This window comes from Prionailurus viverrinus, chromosome D4 (genome assembly GCF_022837055.1).
Source record: "Prionailurus viverrinus isolate Anna chromosome D4, UM_Priviv_1.0, whole genome shotgun sequence".
In the NCBI taxonomy this organism is placed as follows: domain Eukaryota; kingdom Metazoa; phylum Chordata; class Mammalia; order Carnivora; family Felidae; genus Prionailurus; species Prionailurus viverrinus.
Genome location: NC_062573.1, coordinates 94,682,181 through 94,702,774, shown reverse-complemented (window position 1 = coordinate 94,702,774; position 20,594 = coordinate 94,682,181). Strand labels below are relative to the sequence as shown.

The 20,594-nt window shown below is 47.1% G+C and overlaps 1 protein-coding gene across 7 annotated transcripts in view; it reads right to left on the bottom strand.

Moving 5' to 3' along the window:
• Positions 1-20,594, bottom strand: part of CACNA1B (calcium voltage-gated channel subunit alpha1 B) — a 189,844-nt gene that overhangs the window by 145,379 nt on the left and 23,871 nt on the right. For 6 of the 7 annotated variants that reach the window (XM_047830855.1, XM_047830852.1, XM_047830851.1 and 3 more), the window contains 3 exons: positions 7,611-7,702; positions 6,237-6,389; positions 4,832-5,022 (listed from right to left, as the gene is read on the bottom strand). In XM_047830855.1, coding sequence (XP_047686811.1) covers positions 4,832-5,022; positions 6,237-6,389; positions 7,611-7,702 — 436 coding nt within the window. Of the gene's footprint in view, positions 1-1,799; positions 1,878-4,831; positions 5,023-6,236; positions 6,390-7,610; positions 7,703-20,594 lie in introns of those variants that run through there. The other variant, XM_047830853.1, reaches the window with a different exon arrangement.

Below are 20,594 nucleotides of genomic sequence, written 5' to 3'. Positions count from 1 at the left end.
TATGAAAACTTCACAGTAAAGTAACAATCCAGACAAACTGTGGACAAAAGATATGAAGAGGTATGTCCCTGAAGAAGATAAATGAATGGCAAAAAAGTAGGAAATGATACTTAACACCATTAGCCATTAGGAAGTGCGGATTAAAACCATAATGACATATCAGTACACACTTAACCAGAAGGGCTAAAGTCAAAAACGATGACAACGTCAAATACTGGTGAGGAGGCTATATTATCCATCCACTCCTGATGGGAATGTAACAGAATACAGCCTTCTGGGAAATTTTTAGTTTCTTAAAAAACTAAACTTGCAACTACTATACAAGCCAGAAATTGCACTCCGAGGCATTTATCCCTGAGAAATGAAAACTTATGTTTACACAAAAACCTGTACACAAATGTGTAGAGCAATTATGTTCACAACAGCCCCAAACTGAAAACAATCCATATGTCCCACAGCAGGTAAATGTTAAATAAACCTAGCCCACCCATATCACAGAAGACTGCCCAGCCATAAAAAGGAACCAATTACTGACACACATTAATCTAGATGAATCCCCAAAGAATCATGTGAGTGAAAATAGCCAATACCAAAAAGTGACATATACCATGGTTTCATTTACATAACCTCCTTGACATTACAGATGTGACAAAGAGACTAGTGGTTAACAGGGATTGAGGGGGGTGAGGGTAAGAAAGAAGTTGGTGGGGCTACAAGGCAACCTGGGTGTCCTTCCGGCATGGAATGTTGTATATCTCGATGACATCAGTGTCAGTATTCGGGTTGTGAGGCACGCCAGTTCTGCACGGTGTAACCATTACAGGAGACACGGGATCTCTCTGTATTATTTCTTACAACTGCACGTAAGCCCTCAATTATCTCAAATAGAGTTTACTTTAGAAAAAAACCACCAGCCAACCCCCATCTCTCCCTGCAGCTCCCTCCCACCGTCTTGCTACACCTCACAGGGAGCTCCGGGAAAGAGCCGACTCCACCTGCCGTCCTCACTCTCATCCTGCCTTCACCTTTAACCTGCACCTTCCGAGCTTCTACCCCCACCACCGAAACCGCCTTTGTCAAGTTACCAGCACCTTTCTTGGCCTCTGACCTGGTTGATCATTTCTAGGACCTAGGTCATTTTCTAGAAACTTTTTTCTTAGCTCTGCTTCCAAGACACAGCATGCCCACGGTGCTGTTTCTACCCTGCCTCAAAGGCCCCACCTTGGTCTCTCGCTGGCTCCTTCTTTCCTACTTGTCTTCGGAATGTTGGAATCCCCCCAGCGGCCAGGCTCAGAGAGGGCTCGCTCTTGGGCCTTCTTTGCTTCTCCTTCTACATTCCTTGCTGAGCCAATCACATCCTCTCCCATAATGTTAAGCTCCGTCCATGATCTCAGACAGACACCCTCAGCCCTGCTGTCTCCTCCGAGCCCCCTGTCATATACCCAACTGTATACTCAGCGTCTCCCTTGCATGAAACCAGTTCTTTGAAACATTATGGAGGCAAATCAGAGTCCCTGGGCTCCACTACTACTCCACTGAAACAAACCGAGCAAATATCTCACTCCCAAGTCTCCCTTCCCAAGAAAGGGCACCACCTTCCCCAGTGGCTGATGTCACATCTTTGGTTCTTCTCTCTCACACTGCACACCCAACAGACGAGCAAGCTCTACCTGTGCTCACTGTAAAACACGGCCTTTGCACCTATACATGTGAACAACCCTTCCTCAGAGCTTCGTGTAACCAGTACAACGAGCATATGCAAAACCACATGTATATAATCATAAGCCAACTTCACTTACCTCCTACTGTCCCTTTGAACATATTCATGCCCCTGGATAAAAACCTGGATAAGTCCTATAACTTTTCTGGTAACTCCTGGGTAGTAGAAAGTTCTACAATCACTTTAAGTAGAAAACACAGTCTCAATTCAGTAATTAAGTGTCCAATCCCAGCTGGCAATAAAACTACTTAACATGCTTTACACTGAGAATATCTACTCTTTTAGCTGGCCTGCCACAGCTGGCTGCTTTCACTGGGAAAGGGAGGCGTGGTCCCTCTTTGCCCCTCCACGCCTAACACTGTTCCTTCTTCCTCAGCTTGCTGCTGGCTGGGTTATTGACCCCGACACAATCCAAACAGGGGAGGAAAAAGGGTGGGGGGTGGGAGGGAAGGCAAGTTTTTCCATGCTTGGCCGTGCCCTGAGATAATCTCATCTTTCTGGGCCTGACGGAAATTTACTGCTGACTCCTCTCTCACAAGGCATTTCTGTGGGTTCTTCCAGGAACCCATTTGACTCCACTTACTTTTCGAAATGCAGGCAAGCCATTTCTCCCTCAGTTGGAGAACTCCCCCACCCCCACCCCCATTTTTTCAGCAGTCTGTTGTGAATATAGGTTCTCTACTGAGAGGTCACTCGCCCTGGTCAGAATTTAAAAGGGCTCTTGGCTGGCTACTGTCCCCCGGCCATAGCTGGTCCATGAGAAACACTCACACACCCTCCTCTGTTCCCAACATTGAGTGTACTCTCCACCTCTCTCCCTCCGCCCCACCGTGGCAGGCCAGTGGCTCCTGCCCTTGAAATCCCAGCACTGTCACTTGGGGCTCCACACTCCAGGAGCACGTCTGGGTTGGAGCACTGGGTTGGAGGCAAGCGGCAGGCTCTTTTTCTGAAGAATCCCCTTCAAAACACCCGGTCTGATTTGCAGCAATTCACCCTCTTACCCCCCAGTGTGGAGAGTGGACCCAGCCAGGTCTAGGCCACCTCACAGGTCACCACTGTCACTGTGTCCTGGTGCCTTGCCAAACCGCCAAGGCACAATCTCATAGCACCTGCATGTCTGGCTTCCAGACCTCACCAGGCCTGGCTTTCACAAGGTGTCTAACTCATCACTCCCTGCCCCTCATCCACCTTTGTTTTCTTTAAAGCACTTGGCATTATAAGGCCTTTATCGAACGCCTTCTGCTCACCACTGTACATGTAGCATCTCGGGGGTGCCCAGAGCCCAGCGGGTCCAATGGAAGTATATGCCAAATGAGCCCTCTGTGGCTCTCGTGACCAGTCCTGCCCTAGGGCCTAGTTCCTGCTCAGCCCCTCCCACACAGGGCACAGACCCACCCATCTGAGTCACCAGGGCCCCTGGCCAAGTCCCAGGGGGCACTGAAAGCTGCAGAGACCTGTTCATGCAGCCCTTGCTCAGGTGGGGCTGGCAGGGATGTGGCCAGCTCAGAGCTATTTTTAGGGTCTGTCCTTGGGAAATCGTTCCTTGACTGGCTGTAGGAAAAGGACAGTCAAGCTCCTCATAACTGCCTTTGTGCCTGTTCTTCTTTTCCTCAATTAAACAGAGCCTGTCAGGAGACATGACTCCCAGTCCAAGGAGGGATCTGGTTCAAGGGACTTTGGGCCAGCTTTTCCTGAACTTCCACCTTCCCTCTGCACACTCAGTGAGCATTTCCCAAGCATCTGCTGGATTCCTAGCCCTGAGACCCACCTGGGTTTCCATGCACCCACAGAGTAGAGGGCCCCAGTCTGCCCCTTTCCTCCTGTCCCTCATGCCACCAGACTATCGCACCGCCATTTCTTCCCCGGGCTCCTAGAGGCCGGGGAACCCAGGCCTCCAGGGGCTTAGAGCCCAAACCCCACCTCAGCACCCGAGTGGCAGGTTCAGCACGAGGTGTCTTGTACCTGCAAGTCCTCCACCCACAGCCCACAAGCAGAGCTCGCTCTAGCTATCCAGAAAACAGCAATCCGCCAGCCATACCTTCCCAGCCAAACCTTCCAAGATTTCTAGCTCATGTGTGCCTTCCTTGTCGACCTCCCAAAGTCCCTGAGGGACTAATTTCATTGTTCTTATGCCCCGGTGGCTCATAGGGCTACAGCATGTAGGAGGTAGCGAGGGAGGTCATCACATAAGAAAAGAGACAGAATTCTGCTCAAACTTTTGTGGTCGAGTCCTCCCAGAAGAGCGTCACGTGGAGGAGAGGTGGCAGTGAGATGGGCCACCAGGCAAGGGCATTAGACCAGCTTCTGTCATGGGTACCAACCCAGACTGCCCTGTGTACATCACTGTGACAGGCAGGCATCCTCGTGGGCAAGAGGATGAAGAGGAAACAGCACCAGATAGACACGGCAGAGAAGACAGAAATGTGCAAGACACACACTCTGAGCCCAGAGCCCCAGCGCCATCAGAGAAGTCTTCCTGAGAGTCTGCTGAGTGCAGCCATAAACCCTGCCCTGCTCCTGTCTTTACCGGGCAGCCTAGGGATAACAACAGGCCCAGCAGGCTTCCCTCTCCCTCCCTCCATCCAGAAAACCCAGCAGGGATGGCACAACTAGTAGTTCCCAGCAAGCTGCCTACCGGTCGCAGGGCCTTGAGCAACTTCAACAGCCCCTCCATGCCTCAGTTTCCTCACTGTACATGGGGTTCTTGAGATGACTCTATGAGTTAACAGGGATAGGACACTTCACACAGGGCCTAGCTTGGAGCAAGCTTGCAGTGAGCCTTAGGGACTGGCACTGTGACCATGTGACCAGCAGCAGCAGTAGCATCTTCTATTGGCATTTTCTTTGCTGGCTTTCTACCTGGCCCTCAGTTTTACTTTCATGAGAGAAGCTGTCCTGGAGACTCTAGGACCTAGGTCAAGAGTTCGAGTTGATATTGATGACAGTGGGCCCTTGGTGGGGTCATCTGAAGGAAGGGGCCTGTATTTCATCCTAGGGTAGAGGAAGGAACTTGGGGCTGGGCACAGGCTCTCAGGTCAGGAACGTCACCCCAAATGGGATCCTAGGAGCTCCAGGGTCCATCCACAGTCCCAGGGCCAAGATGCAACTCACGTTATAAAGGATGTCAGTCCATCCCTCCATGGTGATGCACTGGAACACTGTCAAGATGGCAAACAGGATATTGTCAAAGTTGGTGATGCCAAAGTTGGGTCCCGGCCAGTACTCCCGGCACTCGGTGTCGCCCTCACACAGCCGGGCTGGGGCCTCCTTGCCACAGGGAAAGTCACCCACTGGCTCTGGATCTGTGGAGAGAAGAATGAAGCACAGACCCTGAACCCAGAAACACCAAGTTCTCCAACCCCTCCTGCGGCCCCTGGGCTTCGAAGGCCTCATCACAGGTGGGCAGGCATCAAGCACCAATGGAAATCCTCCCTTGCTCCCCCCACCCTCCCTCCCTGCACCAACTCTCTCCCCCTGCCTACAGTCTGGCTCCCCCTGAGCTCAGACCAACCGTCCCAGGAACCACTGGTCAACCTCTCCCTTCCTACTGGAACCTGCCCATTACTGTTTAAACACGCTCAGGACTCGCTCGCCTTAAACTCAAAAACGACAAACCCCTAACATCCAACTCTTCCTGCCACTACAATGCTGACTGCTCCTTTCTCTCACAGCCAAACTAACACTGAGGCTCTCCTGACACACAGATGTTGCCTGTCACTCTGGAGTCAGCCACCGCAGGCCCTGCTTGCCAGGCAGATCGGCTCAGAGCCTACACAACGTGTGGCCACAGGATGGCTGGGGGCTGCAGGGCCCAGGCCTCACTACACTGGCCCTACAGAGTGCTTTGATAAGACGTTTTTAAAATCATGAACGATTTAAATTCTAGTCAGAGCTTTCTCTGCGTCGGCTGACACGTTCATGTGGCTCATCCGCCTCATTGCAAAACACACCCAGAGCCCAACCCGTTGTGCCGTCTCCACCAGAACAGCCTGGCCACAGCCGCCATGTCTCTCCAGTCGAGATGTTGCCCTCCTGAGGAAGCCTGTTTCTGCCTTTGCCTCCCTGGAGCAGCCAGAACAATCAGATGACGTCAGTCCTCACTCAGAGCCCTCCACTGTCTTCCTGATTTCTCTCAGAGGAAGACTCGGAGTCCCTACCGCGGCCATGAAGCCCACGTGATTTCCCCTCTATTCCGGCCGCGCCTCGTAAGTGGAGTTCTCCGGCCTGGCGGCCACATTGCAATCCCTCCTAACGGCAGTCCGATCGCTGCTCACCTGTCCCCTCAGGAGAGAGGCCTCCCCTGGCCCATCTCTGTGAAGCAGGCTCCCAAGTTATTCTACCGCAAGTACCACAACCTGTAATCATTGCATTTATGTGTTTATTCACGTTTTTGTGTTTTTCAGGTTGTGGTGTGTGCCCCCCGCCCCCATCCGTCTGGCACCTAGAACAGTGCCTGTCTCCTGGATGAGTGAGTCTGTGGTCCCGTTTGAGCCCAAGGGGTGCTGCCAGGCCTCACCTGTGCTGTTGGGGAAACAGGCCTTGTGGAATTTTCCCATGTAGAACTCGAGGCCAATGATGGCAAACATGAGGATGGCAAAGAAGAGAAGCAACCCAATCTGCAGAAGCGGGACCATGGCCTTCATTATGGACTTGAGCACCACCTGCAGACCTGGGCCAGAGCAGCCAGAGCAGGGCACGTCAGAGCAGGGTGGGCGGTGCAGGGGGTGGGGGGGGGGGGGGCAGACTGGCAAGCACCTGGGCTGCTTAGGACTGGGGGTCCTGGGGCAAGGTGCCGATCTGAGAGCCCTCAGAGTAGGGGACGGAGCAGGGAGCGTGGGGAGTCGGGGGAAACCGCACGTGCTTGCACAAGAGTGCTCAGGGTGGGGGACCAAGCATAAGTCTCAGAGGGAAGTAGACGGAGAGAAGTCCCAGCGCAGGGGAGGGGCAGGGCGTGTCGTGTCAGAGTTGGGGTCTGGTGGAGGGTGGGTGCTGGCGAGATGTGTGGACCTATGGAGGGCTCTGGGTGGAGCAAGAACACAGTCCTAAGAGGGGAGGGGAGGGGAGGGGAGGGGGTGCTGGGAGGGAAGAGCAGATCTTGACAGGCCCCAACACTTTAGAGAAAGCAAAGCAGGGGACCTGCTTGCAGGAGTGTTTGACCACTGACCACAAAGCCAGAGGGACTCAGCACACAGAGGAAGCTCAACCCCATGACCCCCTCCCCGCATGGCCCCAGCTCTTAGATACAAGCCTGAGACTTTACCTGGCAGGGTCTTGGGGCAGAACAGGGGCTCCCCCGGCAGCGGCCTCAGGGGGACATAGCCCTAGGTCCCTGCCCACTTGGGCCCTGAGGAAACTGAAAACCAAACTTCCACTGGACTGAGGAACAGGAGTCAGGGCCGCCCCTGCCTCTCAAGGTAACCCTGGCCATGCTCCTAACCAGGCGTGGCTCCTTGAGCAGCTGAATCCAAGAGCATGTCTTAACCGGGCCTCAGTTCTCCAAGGCCCTGCCAAGCCTGAGCCAAGTCAGGTGGTCCTTTGACTGTTTTGTCAGGCATCCTGCCTACCACCTTGCTCGGTCTCTTGTCTGTGCTTTAACCCCAGAAAAAGAAGCAAAGAGCTAGAAATGTAGCAGAGCGTGTGAGGAGAAGCAAAGTTTCCATCTGGGGAAGCCAAATCAGGGCAAAACAACAGAGCCACCCTCTGGGCTTTCACAGAGAATGTCAGGCTTCTTCACACCTGGTTCTCACAGGTCAGGAGCCCTGAGCTTCAAGTCACCCAAGCCAAAGGGCCCACTGGCTAAGGCTTAACTGTGGCTGTGGCCATGGTGGGGTTGGGGGAGGGTGTTAGTGATCCAGGTAGGCTTGGGGCTGATTGCTTTTGCCAGACTCACTCGGAATCCCAGACACCAGCTTCAGGGGCCTGAGCACACGCACAGCCCGCAGGGTCCGCAGGTCGAAGTCAGTGCCCGCTGTGGCCAGGATCCTGGCAGGAACAGAGAAGGAGGGAAGTAAGGGTTTCCACATTCACGTGAGAGAACACAGGCCCCACCACCCATGTCCTTTCTCCCAACAACAGCGACCCCCACTGTCTGAGCACGAGGCTGCCACAGGTTGTGGCGCTGCTGTGGCAGGACGAGGCAGGCACTGAGTCCTGACGTCCTCGCGGTAATGTCAGCAATGACTGCTCCCGGCGTGACCATCCCTCCAGCTAAACGGAATCACCCTGAGAGGACACGTGGTCTCTGGCACCTGGCCTGGCCTTGCGTTTGCCCTCCAACTAAATCCAAGCCGAAACCCGGTCCCCAAACCAACCCCTACTGCACCCCAAGCAGCCTCACGAGACGGGGTGATGAGCGGAAACGAGTAAAACGGAGGCTGTGGCTCCCGAACAGGCGCCACACACAGCCTTCCTCACCTTCTCTCAGGAGAATCCCGATCGGGGTGGGGTGGGGCAGGCGGAAGAGCGGGTACAGGGACTCAGGGAAGCCATCATAATCAATCCCATTAGCCGAAAGCTACATTCCAAGGTGTCCCATCTCAAAACACAGAAGATCAGACAGCCACCTCTCAGCACAGCCACTTCTCTGCTCCCTTCACACCAAAGCTCATGCAGAGAGTCAGCCCTTGGTGTCCCCACCACCTCACCCTCCTGCCCCCCCGTGGGATGTCACCCACACTGTTCCCCTGAAACGCCGTTCAAGCCTTTGTCTTGCTGACTCCAATGGCCAAGTCTCCCTCTCTAAGTGGTTGCTTCTCTGCCCTTGGGTCAACTCCCTCATTTTCCTCCAAGTCCCCGGCAGCCCCTCAGGGTCTTGACCGCCACCCTGGCCTTCTCCACCAGACTCCAGAAGAGGAAGCCCCAGGGCTCAGGCCCGACAGGTCTACCCCGTAACTCTAAGCACCACACACATTAAGTGCACACACATCATTAAGTGCAGACTCATAAACCCAACTGCCTTTCTAACGTTGCTACCTGGATGTCAAAATAGCATATCAAGCATCATACAATAAAGAACTGTTTGTTTGTTTGTTTGTTTTAACGCTACTGTTTAAAAGTGTTGAAACATGTACTTCTTTTAAAAAGTCCAGAGCTGGGGCACCTGGATGGCTCAGTTGGTTAAGCGTCCGACTTCAGTTCAGGTCACGATCTCACAGTTGGTGAGTTCGAGCCCCATATCGGGATTTCTGCTGTCGGCACAGAGACCGCTTCAGATCCTCTGTCCCCCTCTCTCTCTGCCCCTCCCCCACTTGTGCTCTTAAATAAATAAATAAATAAATAAATAGTCCAGAGGTGATACATGATAGTGACCAAGGAACTTTGGTTCTTGCCCCCGGCCTTGGTCCCCTCCCCACCACCTGGTTCAGTGAGCACCACTCGCCCACTGTTTATTTCAGGCAAGATCAGGGCTGCAGCCCTGAGTCCTCGCCTCTCTCACTCTTCAGGCAAAGCACCACAATCCTGTTGGCTCTGCTGCTGGAATGCATCCTGGACTCCTCGTGAGGAAGGCCTTGTGTCCCCACCCCCGGTCGAAGTACCATGCACGAGTAATAAAAGTTAAGATGAAGCTAGGGTCAAAATAAGAAGAAACTCGCGGGTACCTGGGTGGCTCAGTCGGTTGAGTGTCTGACTTCGACTTAGGTCATGGTCTAACGGTTTGTGGGTTTGAGCTCCATGACGGGCTCTATTGCTGACAGCTCAGAGCCTGCTTCAGGTCCTCTGTCTCCCCCTCTCTCTGCCCCTCCCATTCATGCTGTCTCTCTCTCAAAAATAAACATTTAGGGGTGCCTGGGTGGCTCAGTCAGGTAAGCATCCAACTTCAGCTCAGGGCATGATCTCACAGTTCGTGAGTTCGAGCCCCATGTCAAGCTGTGCTCACAGCTCAGACCCTGGAATCTGCTTTGGATTCTGTGTCTCCCTCTCTCTCTGCCCCTCTCCCACTCATGCTCTGTCTCTCTCACCCTCTCTCTCAAAAATAAATAAACATTAAAAACTTTTTTTATGGGTGCCTGGGAGGTTCAGTCAGTTAGGCATCTGACTTTGGCTCAGGTCACGCTCTCAAGGTTCATGAGTTCGAGCCCCGAGTCGGGCTCTGTGCCAACAGCTCAGAGCCTGGAGCCTGCTTCAGAGTCGGTGTCTCCCTCTTGCTCTGTCCTTCCTCCGTTCGTGTTCTGTCTCTCTCTCAAAAATAAATAAACATGAAAATAAATAAGTTAGGGGCGCCTGGGTGGCTCAGTCAGTTAAGCATCGGACTTCAGTTCAGGTCATGATCTTGTGGTCTGTGAGGTCCAGCCCCACATTGGGCTCTGTGCTGACAGCCCAGAGCCTTTAGCTTGCTTTGGACTCTGTGTCTCTCTCTCTCTTTGCCCTCCCCCGCTTATGCTCTGTCTCTCTCTCAAAAATAAGCAAACATTTTTAAAAATTTTTAATTAAAAAAATAATAATAATTAAAAAAATTTTTTAATGTTTAAATAAAATAAATATTTAAAAAACACCACATATTAAAGTATGTGGGGTTCAGTTAAAGTGATGTTTTAGGGGAAATTTGTAAACTTCAATGATTTTTTTCAAAGATTGAAAATAAATAAACCAAGCACAGATATACCTCAAGAATCTTGAAAAACAGTAAATATACAGAAAAGACAAAAATGGAACTAATAAAGAGTAGACATGCTTAAAACAGAAAATAGAGAAATAACAGCCGAATCTGAAAGTTTAATAAAACGAACAAGCTTCTGGCAAGAATAATCAAGAAAAAGAGTGTATGCATATCTGTACACACCTGTACACAGACACGCATATACAAACACGCACAGCACTCGTGTGCATCTGCACGAGTGCTCACGCAAGTGCACGTGTACGTACACATGTATGCACACATGCCTAAGTGTATGTACACACAGGGAATGTAACCGCAGACAGGAGAGATTTTTAGAATTGCAAAAGAATATTATTAACAATTTTATGCCAATGTTAAAATTTTGACAAAATGGATATATCCCCCAAAATGCAAATTATCCAAAGCAACTGAAAAAGTAGAAAACCCGAATAAGCCACGAGCAATTGTATTAGTTTTCTATTGCTGTGTAAAAACTGGCCACAGTTTTTGTAACTTGAAATAGCACTCATTAGCTCACAGCTCTGTAGGTCATTGTGGCTGTGTGCTCCGCTGAGGGTCTCACGAGGCTGAAATCAAGGTGTCAGCCAGCTGTGCCCTCATCTGGAGGCCAACCTAGAGAAAGTCACGCTTCCCAGACCCTTCACAGTGAACGGAGTCCCACTGTCTTGCTTTCAGCTGGGGACTTCTCTGAGCTCCTGGAGACAGCATTCAGGTCCTTGCAACCTGGCCTTCAACAGTCCCTCTCACACTTCTAAACTTTCTGTTTTGGGAGAGGCCCAGTCCCTTTAAAAGGATCACCTTATTAGGTTGGTCCTTTTTGGTTAGCTCACAGTCAACTGATTATAAACTAACCATGGCAGTGATATCTTATCATATCTGTGGTCCTTCCCACACTCAAGGGGAGATGGCCACAGGCAGGGATGGAAACCTTGGGGGCCGCCTCAGAGTCCTACCTACCAAAGCCATTCACAAAAATGAAGCCTGGGTGGCTCAGCTGGTTAAGCATCCGACTTCCGCTTAGTCATGATCTCATGGTTTGTGGGTTCAAGCTCCACATCAGGCTCTGAGCTGACAGCTGGGAGCCCTGGAGCCTGCTTCAGATTCTGTCTCTCTCCCTCTCTCTCTCTCTCTCTCTCTCTCTCTGCTCCTTCCCCACTCACACTCTGTCTTTCCCTCTCTCAAAAATAAATACACTTTAAAAAACAATAATAATAAATGAATTTGGATTCAGGTTTCCTCTGGCAGAACATCAGACCCAGACAATTTTGCAAGTGAGTTCTATGACCATTCAAAGAACAGATAATTTTATACAAACTGTTTCAGAGAATAAAAATACAAGAAAAGCTTCCCAACTCATATCAAAACTGGAAAAGGACAAGAAAATTTACACACATCTCAATTATGAACACAAATATTGAATTAAAAATTAAAATAAACCAAATTCCAAAGTACGTATTCTAAGAGTATATAATGGCCATTGAGTTGTCATAGCAACATAACAATAGTTCAATAGAATTACCATTAATGTAATCCACCACATTAATCTACAAATTCAATGCAATTCCAATAAAAATCCCAACAGATCTCAAATGGAGAAAATCCTATATTTGTAGAAAATCCACCAAAAATCACCAGAACAAATGAATTCAGCAAAGCTTCAGGATATAAAGTCAAAACAAGAAAATAAGTTGTGTTTCATTGCAATGCAATGAACAAACAAAAAAAGGGAGCTTTTTTAACCCATTTACAATAACATCAAAAAGAATAAAATACTTGGCTGGGGGCGGGGGGCGGCACCTGGGTGGCTCAGTCGGTTAAGCATCTGACTCAATCTTGGCTCAAGTCATTTTCTCATGGTTCATGAGTTCAAGCCCCACATTGGACTCTGTGCTGACAGCATGGAGCCTGCTTGGGATTCTCTCTCTCCCTCTCTCTCTCTCTCTGCCCCTCCTCTGCATGCTCTTTCTCTCTCTCTCAAAATAAATAAATAAACTTTACAAAAAATAAAATAAAATACTTAGGAATAAAATTAACCAAGGAGGTGAAAGATTTGTACACTGAAAACTACAAAACATTGCTGAAGAACACTAAACAAACTTAAAACTATCCCATATCCAAGATGTACCCCCTGTATACAAGCCAGAGGACCCAAATGATTGTAAAGAGATCAGTTTTCTCAAAATAAATCTATAGTTTGTTTTATTTTAATTTAATTTTTTGAATAGTTGGCAAATAAAAAACTGTATATATAAAAAAACATATCTTATATCCATAAATTGGAAAACTTAATATTTTTAAGATGTACATACTACCCAAAGTAAACTACAGATTCAATGCAATCTCTGTCAAAACTCCAACAATAATTTTTGCAGAAACAGAAAAATTCACCCTAAAATTCATATAGAATCTCAAGGAACCTTGAATAGCCAAAACAATCTTGAAAAAGAACAAAATTGGAAGACTCACATTTTCTGATTTCAGAACTTCCTACAAAGCAACAGTAATCAAAACAATGTGGTATTGGATAAGGATAGGTATACAGACCAACAGAATAAAATAATAACCCAGAAACAAATCCTCGCATATACAGTCAATTGATTTTCAGTAAGAGTGCTTACACCATTCAAAAGGGACCAGATCATCTTTTCACTAAACTGTCCTGGGAAGACTAAATATCCACAAGGAAAAAAACAATAATAAGTTGGGCCCTTATCTTATATCAGATACAAAAAAGCAACTCAAAATGGGTCTTTTGCTTATCTAAATGTAAGACCTTAAACTATAAAACCCTTAGGAGAAAACATAGAAAACCTTCATGACATTGGATTTGGCAATGATTTCTTGAGTATTACACCAAAATCACGGGCGATAGAAGAAAAAAACACATAAATTAGTCTTCATCAAAATTTAAAACTTCTGTGCATCAAAGGACACTATCAAGAGAGTGAAAAAAATCTACAGAATGGGAGAAAATTGTCACAAATCGTTCATCTAATGAGAGAGATCAAGGGGCGCCCGGGGGGCTCAGTGGGTTAAATGTCCAACTTCGGCTCAGGTCATGATCTCACAGTTCATGAGTTTGCGCCCCACGTCGGGCTCTGTGCTGACAGCTCGGAGCCTGGAGCCTGCTTCAGATTCTGTGTCTCCCTCTCTCTCTGCTCCTCCCCTGCTTACACTATGTCTCTGTCTCTCAAAAATAAATAAACATTAAAAAAAATTTTAAGAAATCAATATCCAGAATATATAAAGAAGTCCTACAACTCAACAACAACAAAAGCCCAATTTAAAAATATCAAAGGACTTGAATGGATATTTCTCCCAAAAAGATACACAATTGACCGATAAGCACATGAAAGGATGTCCAACATCACTAATCATTGGGAAATGCAAATCCAAACTACACTGAGATACCACCTCACAACCATTAGGATGTCTACTTTCAAGAAAACAAAAACAAAAAGAAACAAACAAACGGAGATTAAGTGTTGGAGAGGATGTGGAGGAACTGGAGCCCATGCGCTGCTGGTGGGAAAGCAAAATAGTGTGCCCCCTGAGGAAAATTGTATGGCAGGTCTTCAAAAAGTTGAACATAGAACTACCACCTGATCCAGCAACTCTAATTCTAGGTACACAAAAGAACTGAAAGCAGGGTCTCAAAGAGATATTTGTACACCTAGGTTCATAGCAGTGTTACTTACAATAGGTACAAGGTGGGAGGAATCCAAGTGTCTATCAGTGGATGAAGGGAAAAGCAAATTGTGATATTTACATAGAGTGACGTAATAATCAGCCTTGGAAAAAAAGGAAATCCTAATACATGATACAACATGGTTGAACCTTGAGGACACAATGCCGAGGAAAATAAGCCAGTCAAAAGAAAATTTTATATATATATATATATATATATATATATATATATACACACACACACACACATATATGTACATGTACACATATGTATATATATTACAATATATATGATATATAATATTATGTATATATATTATATATATGTATATATACCCACACACACATACGGTTTGATTCCATTCATGTGAGGTACTTAGAGTCGTTAAAATCATAGAGACAGGAAGTAGAATGGAGGCTGTCAGAGCCTGAGGGGAGGGCTGGGGAGTTAGGGTTTACTGGGGAAGAGTTTCAGAATTGCAAGGTGAACAGAGGCCCGGAGACGGACGGCGCCGATGACCGCACAACAAGGAGAGTGCATTAACCATCACTTAACAGTGACTAGGATGGCAAAGTTCACGGTGTATGTGTTTTGCCACAATTTTAAAAATTAGAAAATAAAAAGAAGCCTAATGTCAGAAAGCAAACTCTAAAACTTTGAAACAAACAAGAAAATAGTTCTGTGATTGCAAGGTAGGGGAAGGTTTCTAAAGAAGACATAAAAATCCAAAACCATAAGTAATAGGCTGATAAATTAAACTAAACCATGAAAGATTCTACAGAGAAAACAAAAAGATATTTGCAATGTACATAACTGATGTGGAATTTGCTCCCAGAAAACATAAAGAATTCCTATAAGTTCATATTAAAAATACAAATAACCTATCACAAAAATCAGCAAATTGCAAAAGAGACAAGCCGCTCAAAACCACTGGCGACAGGGAAGTTCACATCACACTAAAGAAGAGACACCATTTCACCTCCTCAGTTTAGCCAAGTCATAGCCGAGTGATGTCAAGCAACAGTTTTGAGGGCAGAAGAGAAAACTGTAGAACCGTCCTGGAGAACATTTGGCTACTTCTAGGAAACTTTAAAATGAGCATCCCTATGACTCAGAAAACCACTTCTAACTGCATACTGGACACGTCACACTAACGCTTGCAGACATACGTGCAGGCGTGCTCGCAGCAGCAGGGAGGAGAAATTAACTGTGGTACATGTACGCGGTGAAATACTATTGAGTAAAAAATGGATGAGCACGTAAAAATTAGATAAGCCTGCACACTACTAACATGGAAAATGTCTAAAACAATGTCGAAGGGTAAGAAGGCAAGTTGTGAAATAGTTATATGTGTGTGTGAATACATATCACGCTCACACAATTAAAGTCATGCAAGCAACACTGTATGGTATTTATGGATACAGACATATATGGGAGGACCTGGAACACTCACACACGCATGGCATCACAACCACAAATCAGGACAGTGACTACATCCAGAACGTGAAAGAGAAGGGAAGAGAGAGAACAGAATTCGATTGAGGGAGTGTATGCAGAAGACTTCCGTTTTTGTTTTTTTTTGACATTTATTCATTTTTGAAGACAGAGTGCAAGCAGGAAGGGACAGAGAGACAGGGAGACACAGAATCCGAAGCAGGATCCAGGCTACAAGCTGTCAGCACAGAGCCTGACACGGGGCTCGAACCCACCAACCGTGAGATCATGACCTGAACCGACTGAACCACCCAGGCGCCCCAGAAGACTTCCATCACAACTGCAATGTCTCATTTCTCTAAGAGAAATCTCCAGATGTAACTGCCGATTTACAGGGAAACGCAAGGGAGTGGACACGTGTTAGCACACAGGCATTCGGTGAGCGGAGTCTAGCCTAGGAAAGATGCAGGTGTTCGGCTAGTGAACGTCACTTGGAAAGCTCCAGCATCATTCCCAAGAAGAAGGAACAGTAATGCCTTCCTTCACCCGTAGCCTTCTGTCCACCAGGCATCCTGATACCCACAGACAGACCCTGAAATGTCAGTAAAGGACCTCAGAAGTAGTAGCCAGATATGTCAGAGCGGTCATGGTCCCATGGGACAGGAAAACAACTCTTTGTTTTTTAGCGAAGGATTCAAAGGTGTTTAGATGCAGGTAAGAATGTGTCTATAATCTAAAGAAACATAAAAAACACAAAATCTAGCCACGATGTCAGAATTATAGCCTGGCTGCACCCACAAGTGCTAAGACCCCAGTACTGAGTTGAGAAGTGCCTGTCGTGGCCACCGGTGTCTCCGGAAAGAATCTGGCCGACAAGGCAACCAAAATGAACGGGAAGGAAGCCTCAGCTTCATTTGCTCTGAGACGGTTTCCTCAGTGGACGATCACATCGAACCCTGGGAGGATCAAACACAGAATGTGTCAGCACACGCCAACATGCTGAATGCGGTCACATCCAGCATCACATTCACCGTGTGAGTCCGACTTTATAAATGGAATGAAAAAATTGACTTAGACTTGTGATGTTAAGTTCAAACCTTGATAAATCTGTAAAAGGTGTTGGGACATTTACACCAATGTATGATTCACCATACTTAAACTTACTGGAAACACAATTCTTAAGCACTTAGGAAGATCCAGTTAAATTTATAAATAAAATCATATTCTCTTTTTTTTAATGTTTATTTTTAAGAGCGAGAGCGAGAGCGAGAAAGAGAGAGAGAGAGAGAGCATGAGCAGGGGAGGAGCAGAGAGACAGAGGGAGACACAGAATCCGAAGCAGGCTCCAGACTCTGAGCTGTCAGCACAGAGCCCCATGCGGAGCTCGAACTCACAAACCACGAGATCATGACCTGAGCCGAAGTCAGAGGCTTAGCCAGCTGAGCCACCCAGGCGCCCCTATAAATGAAATTTTAAATGTTTGACATTAACTAAGTCTATGAAATGGGATAAAACACTATTTGAGTCATCTCGAAAGTCACTGTTAAAAATAGTTAAATGTATGAATATAAATTTTCATCAGCTGGATGTAAAAATTTTTCTCCTGGTTTTACGGAGATGTGATTGTCATACGTCACTGTATGAGCGTCAGGTGCACAGCACGATGTTTTGATTTACATCTGTTGTGAAATCGCCACCACGACAGGTCTAGTCAACGCCCATCGTCGCACACAGAGAAATGTGAATGAGATGTGATGAGCTCTTAGGACCCAGTCCTCACAGCCTGCTTGTTTGTCACGCGGTGGCACGAGCTCCAGACACCACGGTGCCCGGGGCATCCCTCGTACTTACTATCTTTCTAGTATAACTGCAGGTTTGTATCTCTTGACCACCTTACGCCAGCTCCCCCTCCCCGTAACTCCCACTTCTGGTAACCACAAATCCGATGGTGTTTCGCTTTGTTTTGTACTGTTTTGATTCCATGCGTAAGTGAGACCATACAGTGTTTGCCTCTGTCTCAATTCACTTAGCATAAATAACGCCTTCCAGGGCCATCCATGTTGTCACAAAGTCATCTAAAATTTTTAAAGAGAACTACTTTTTTGGATTTGTAACTTTAATAAATTGGATGTTGAGTTTAGGAACTAAAACAGTTTCTGAATAATCTTTTCCATGCTCAAAATCCACTCTCAAGAGTACCGACAAACCCACATTTATCACAAAGGTTTTCCTTTAAAATCAGATGATAAAATAAGAATTACCACCAGAATTCTCATTCTTCTTAAAGAGTTCTAACTAACATAAGAGAACGTGAGTAAGAAATAAGGAACTGAATAGATAAGATGATGATTTCCGAAGACAACGATAAAACTCCCAGGAGCCTGGTCAGGAGCGGATTCCTCACAGTGCTGTCCCAGGACCGGCAGCATCAGCCTCGTGGGGGACGTGACGCGGGCCCAGCGACAGGGTGCAAGGAGCCCTGTGGGCGGCTCCGGTGTCACTCAGGTTTTGAGGCCCACGGGCCAACGGCAGCGACTTGAACACTGCCCTGCAGGTGTGCGAGGCCCCTAACTTCAACTTCTACAGGGGACAGAAAACAGCGAGAGGACCTCGAAGGAAAAGTACAGCACAGTGAGACCAAGAGGAAAGAGAGAAAAGCAAGCTGCAGGTGCTGTCATCCCACTGACACTGAGAAATCTGGGCAGAAAAACAGCCAGGCCCGGCTGCAAGCTGCCATCGGCAAACACAAAAGCACAGCCCCACCCAGAAACGGCCTGAGCCCGCATCCACACCTGAGTATAAATACTCAAAAGTTAAGGGATACCAGACATCACCGCTTGGAGATACAATGACACCGAACACCTCAGTCACACTGGCATCAATAAATACAAGCCACTTAGGAACAACTTTCACAATACGAGTGACCTACCTAGAGAAAACCACAGCATCTTATTTACAAAAAGAGGGCAGCACTGAATAAATGCTAGGATACACTGTACTCCCGGATGGACAGGTTTGTATCTGTAGAATTTTAGAATTTGATTCTCCAAAAATCAATGTAGAGATTCTCAATAATTGAAACAATATCCCAAAAGGAATTCTTTGAACTACGACAAAGGAATCTCAAAACTCGTCTGGAAAACGAAATGGGCAAAAAGTTAAAGCAAGCTTCAGGAAAGAAGAGGCAAGACTAAAGAACTTCTTTAACGAGATACTTCCTAAAGCCCTACCCTGAGCTCAGCAACTAGGCCACACACCAATGTGGAGAGACAGCACCAAACGGATTCAGATCGAAACAGAAACAGAGCCCAAAACGAAACAGAGTGTTTTGTTACACAAAAACACTTGAATATGTGATAACAGAAGCATAACCAAATGATAGGAAACGGAAGAATTTTTAAATATGACTGAGGCGAAATAATCCATCATCCAACTTCTAGGCATCTGTCCCAAGGAAGTAATCAGAGGTGTGTTAAAGATGCACGTATGTTCTGGGGTCTCATCAGTAAAAGCAAAATTGGAAATAAGCCACATGCTTGACAAGAGGGGGTGACCGAGGCCCATCGCATGACAGAAGAATCGTGCCTTCGGAGCACACTCTGTGTGGGGGTGGCCTGCTCATGCTGGAGGCTGGACGCCCTCAATATCCCCGCGGGATGATAGCAGCTGTGTAGTTTGAAAACTTGCACATAGAAAGAACTTGGAAAGAAACAGCTCAAAATATTAACAGAAGTTATCTCAGGACAGTGAGATTGTGGGTCATGCTTTCTATTCTTTCCTAGATCGGCATTTTAAAGTGAGAAAATCAATATTTTTTATTTATACAGAAAAGAAAAATGTTCACCCTTCACTGAGATTAAAAAAGACAAAATATGTTACCTCTGAGGTACTTTAATTACAGATGTTATATGAACACCAGTAACAGAAAGGTAGTTAAAGCACACATCCTTGTATTCAGCAAGTATCTCCTGGTGCCACTATTTCCGAAGTCTTAGGAAAATCCTGGAAAGCAAGGTGGCAAAGCAAGCCCGAGAGGGAGGTGGGGGCGGGGTGTCAGCTCCCCTCCCCTCCGGGACCAGCCAGTGCCTCCTTCCAGCTCCACACCTGCTCCGCGCTTGGCGGGAAGTGCACACCCACAGCTGCTAGTGAAGAAGCACCGAAATTCCCAAAACCAAATGGCAAAGAATCCACAGAGATAACTCATTACACTAAACACAATTTACTAATGTGTGAAACATCCAGACTCACCAGTAATGGAAACTGGAAGGTAACCTGGCAAAGCGATAGGTTTATTTACAAAATAGGGTATTCATTTTACACCCAATAAATTAATAGGAGCTTTAGAAACATAACACCAGTGGTGGCAGAGCCGCTGTGAAACTAATGATTTCAATACAACTGGTGGGAATGTAAACCGATGCTTCTCATTTGGATGGAAAACAACGTGGCAAAATGAAATACCTTAAAATGTTTAAACACTTTTAACCAGTCCACTCTGGGAATCTGTCCCATGGAAATAATGCAAAATTAAGAAGCCGCAGTTACAGACAGGCATCACCGCATTATGACTAATAACCCCAGATAAAACATCTCAGTGTTCAGCAGCAGAGAAATACAATACAACACACACACGGCCGTGAACGGGGCACTGGGTGGTCATTCGTTTGGCGACAGCACAGAACAACGTAGCGTGTTTGTGATACAACGAAACAGAGGACTGACGCACGTGCAAGAACTTGAAAACATGCTAAGTGAGAGGCGCCAGACACAAAGGGCCTCACGGTGCACGACTGCGTTTGTGTGAATGTCCAGACCAGACAAACCCTTGGACAGAAACAGGATGAGAGGTTGCCAGGGGCTGGGAGGGATGGGGGGGGACAGTGAGTGCTGACGGGTAGGTTTCTTTGGGAGGACGGCAGAAATGTACTAAAACCCAGTTGTGGCAATGGGTGTACAATACCATGACCACACTCATTCAAATGCCACTGAATTATGCGCTGTAAAAAGTTAACGTTGTGGCACGTGAATTTTACCTCAATACGCTGCTATAGAAAAAGAAAAAGGCAAAATACAAGTTTTTATGTAAATTATGATTACAGCTACATAACATACGCAGGGATTTGGGTCCCAGAGCA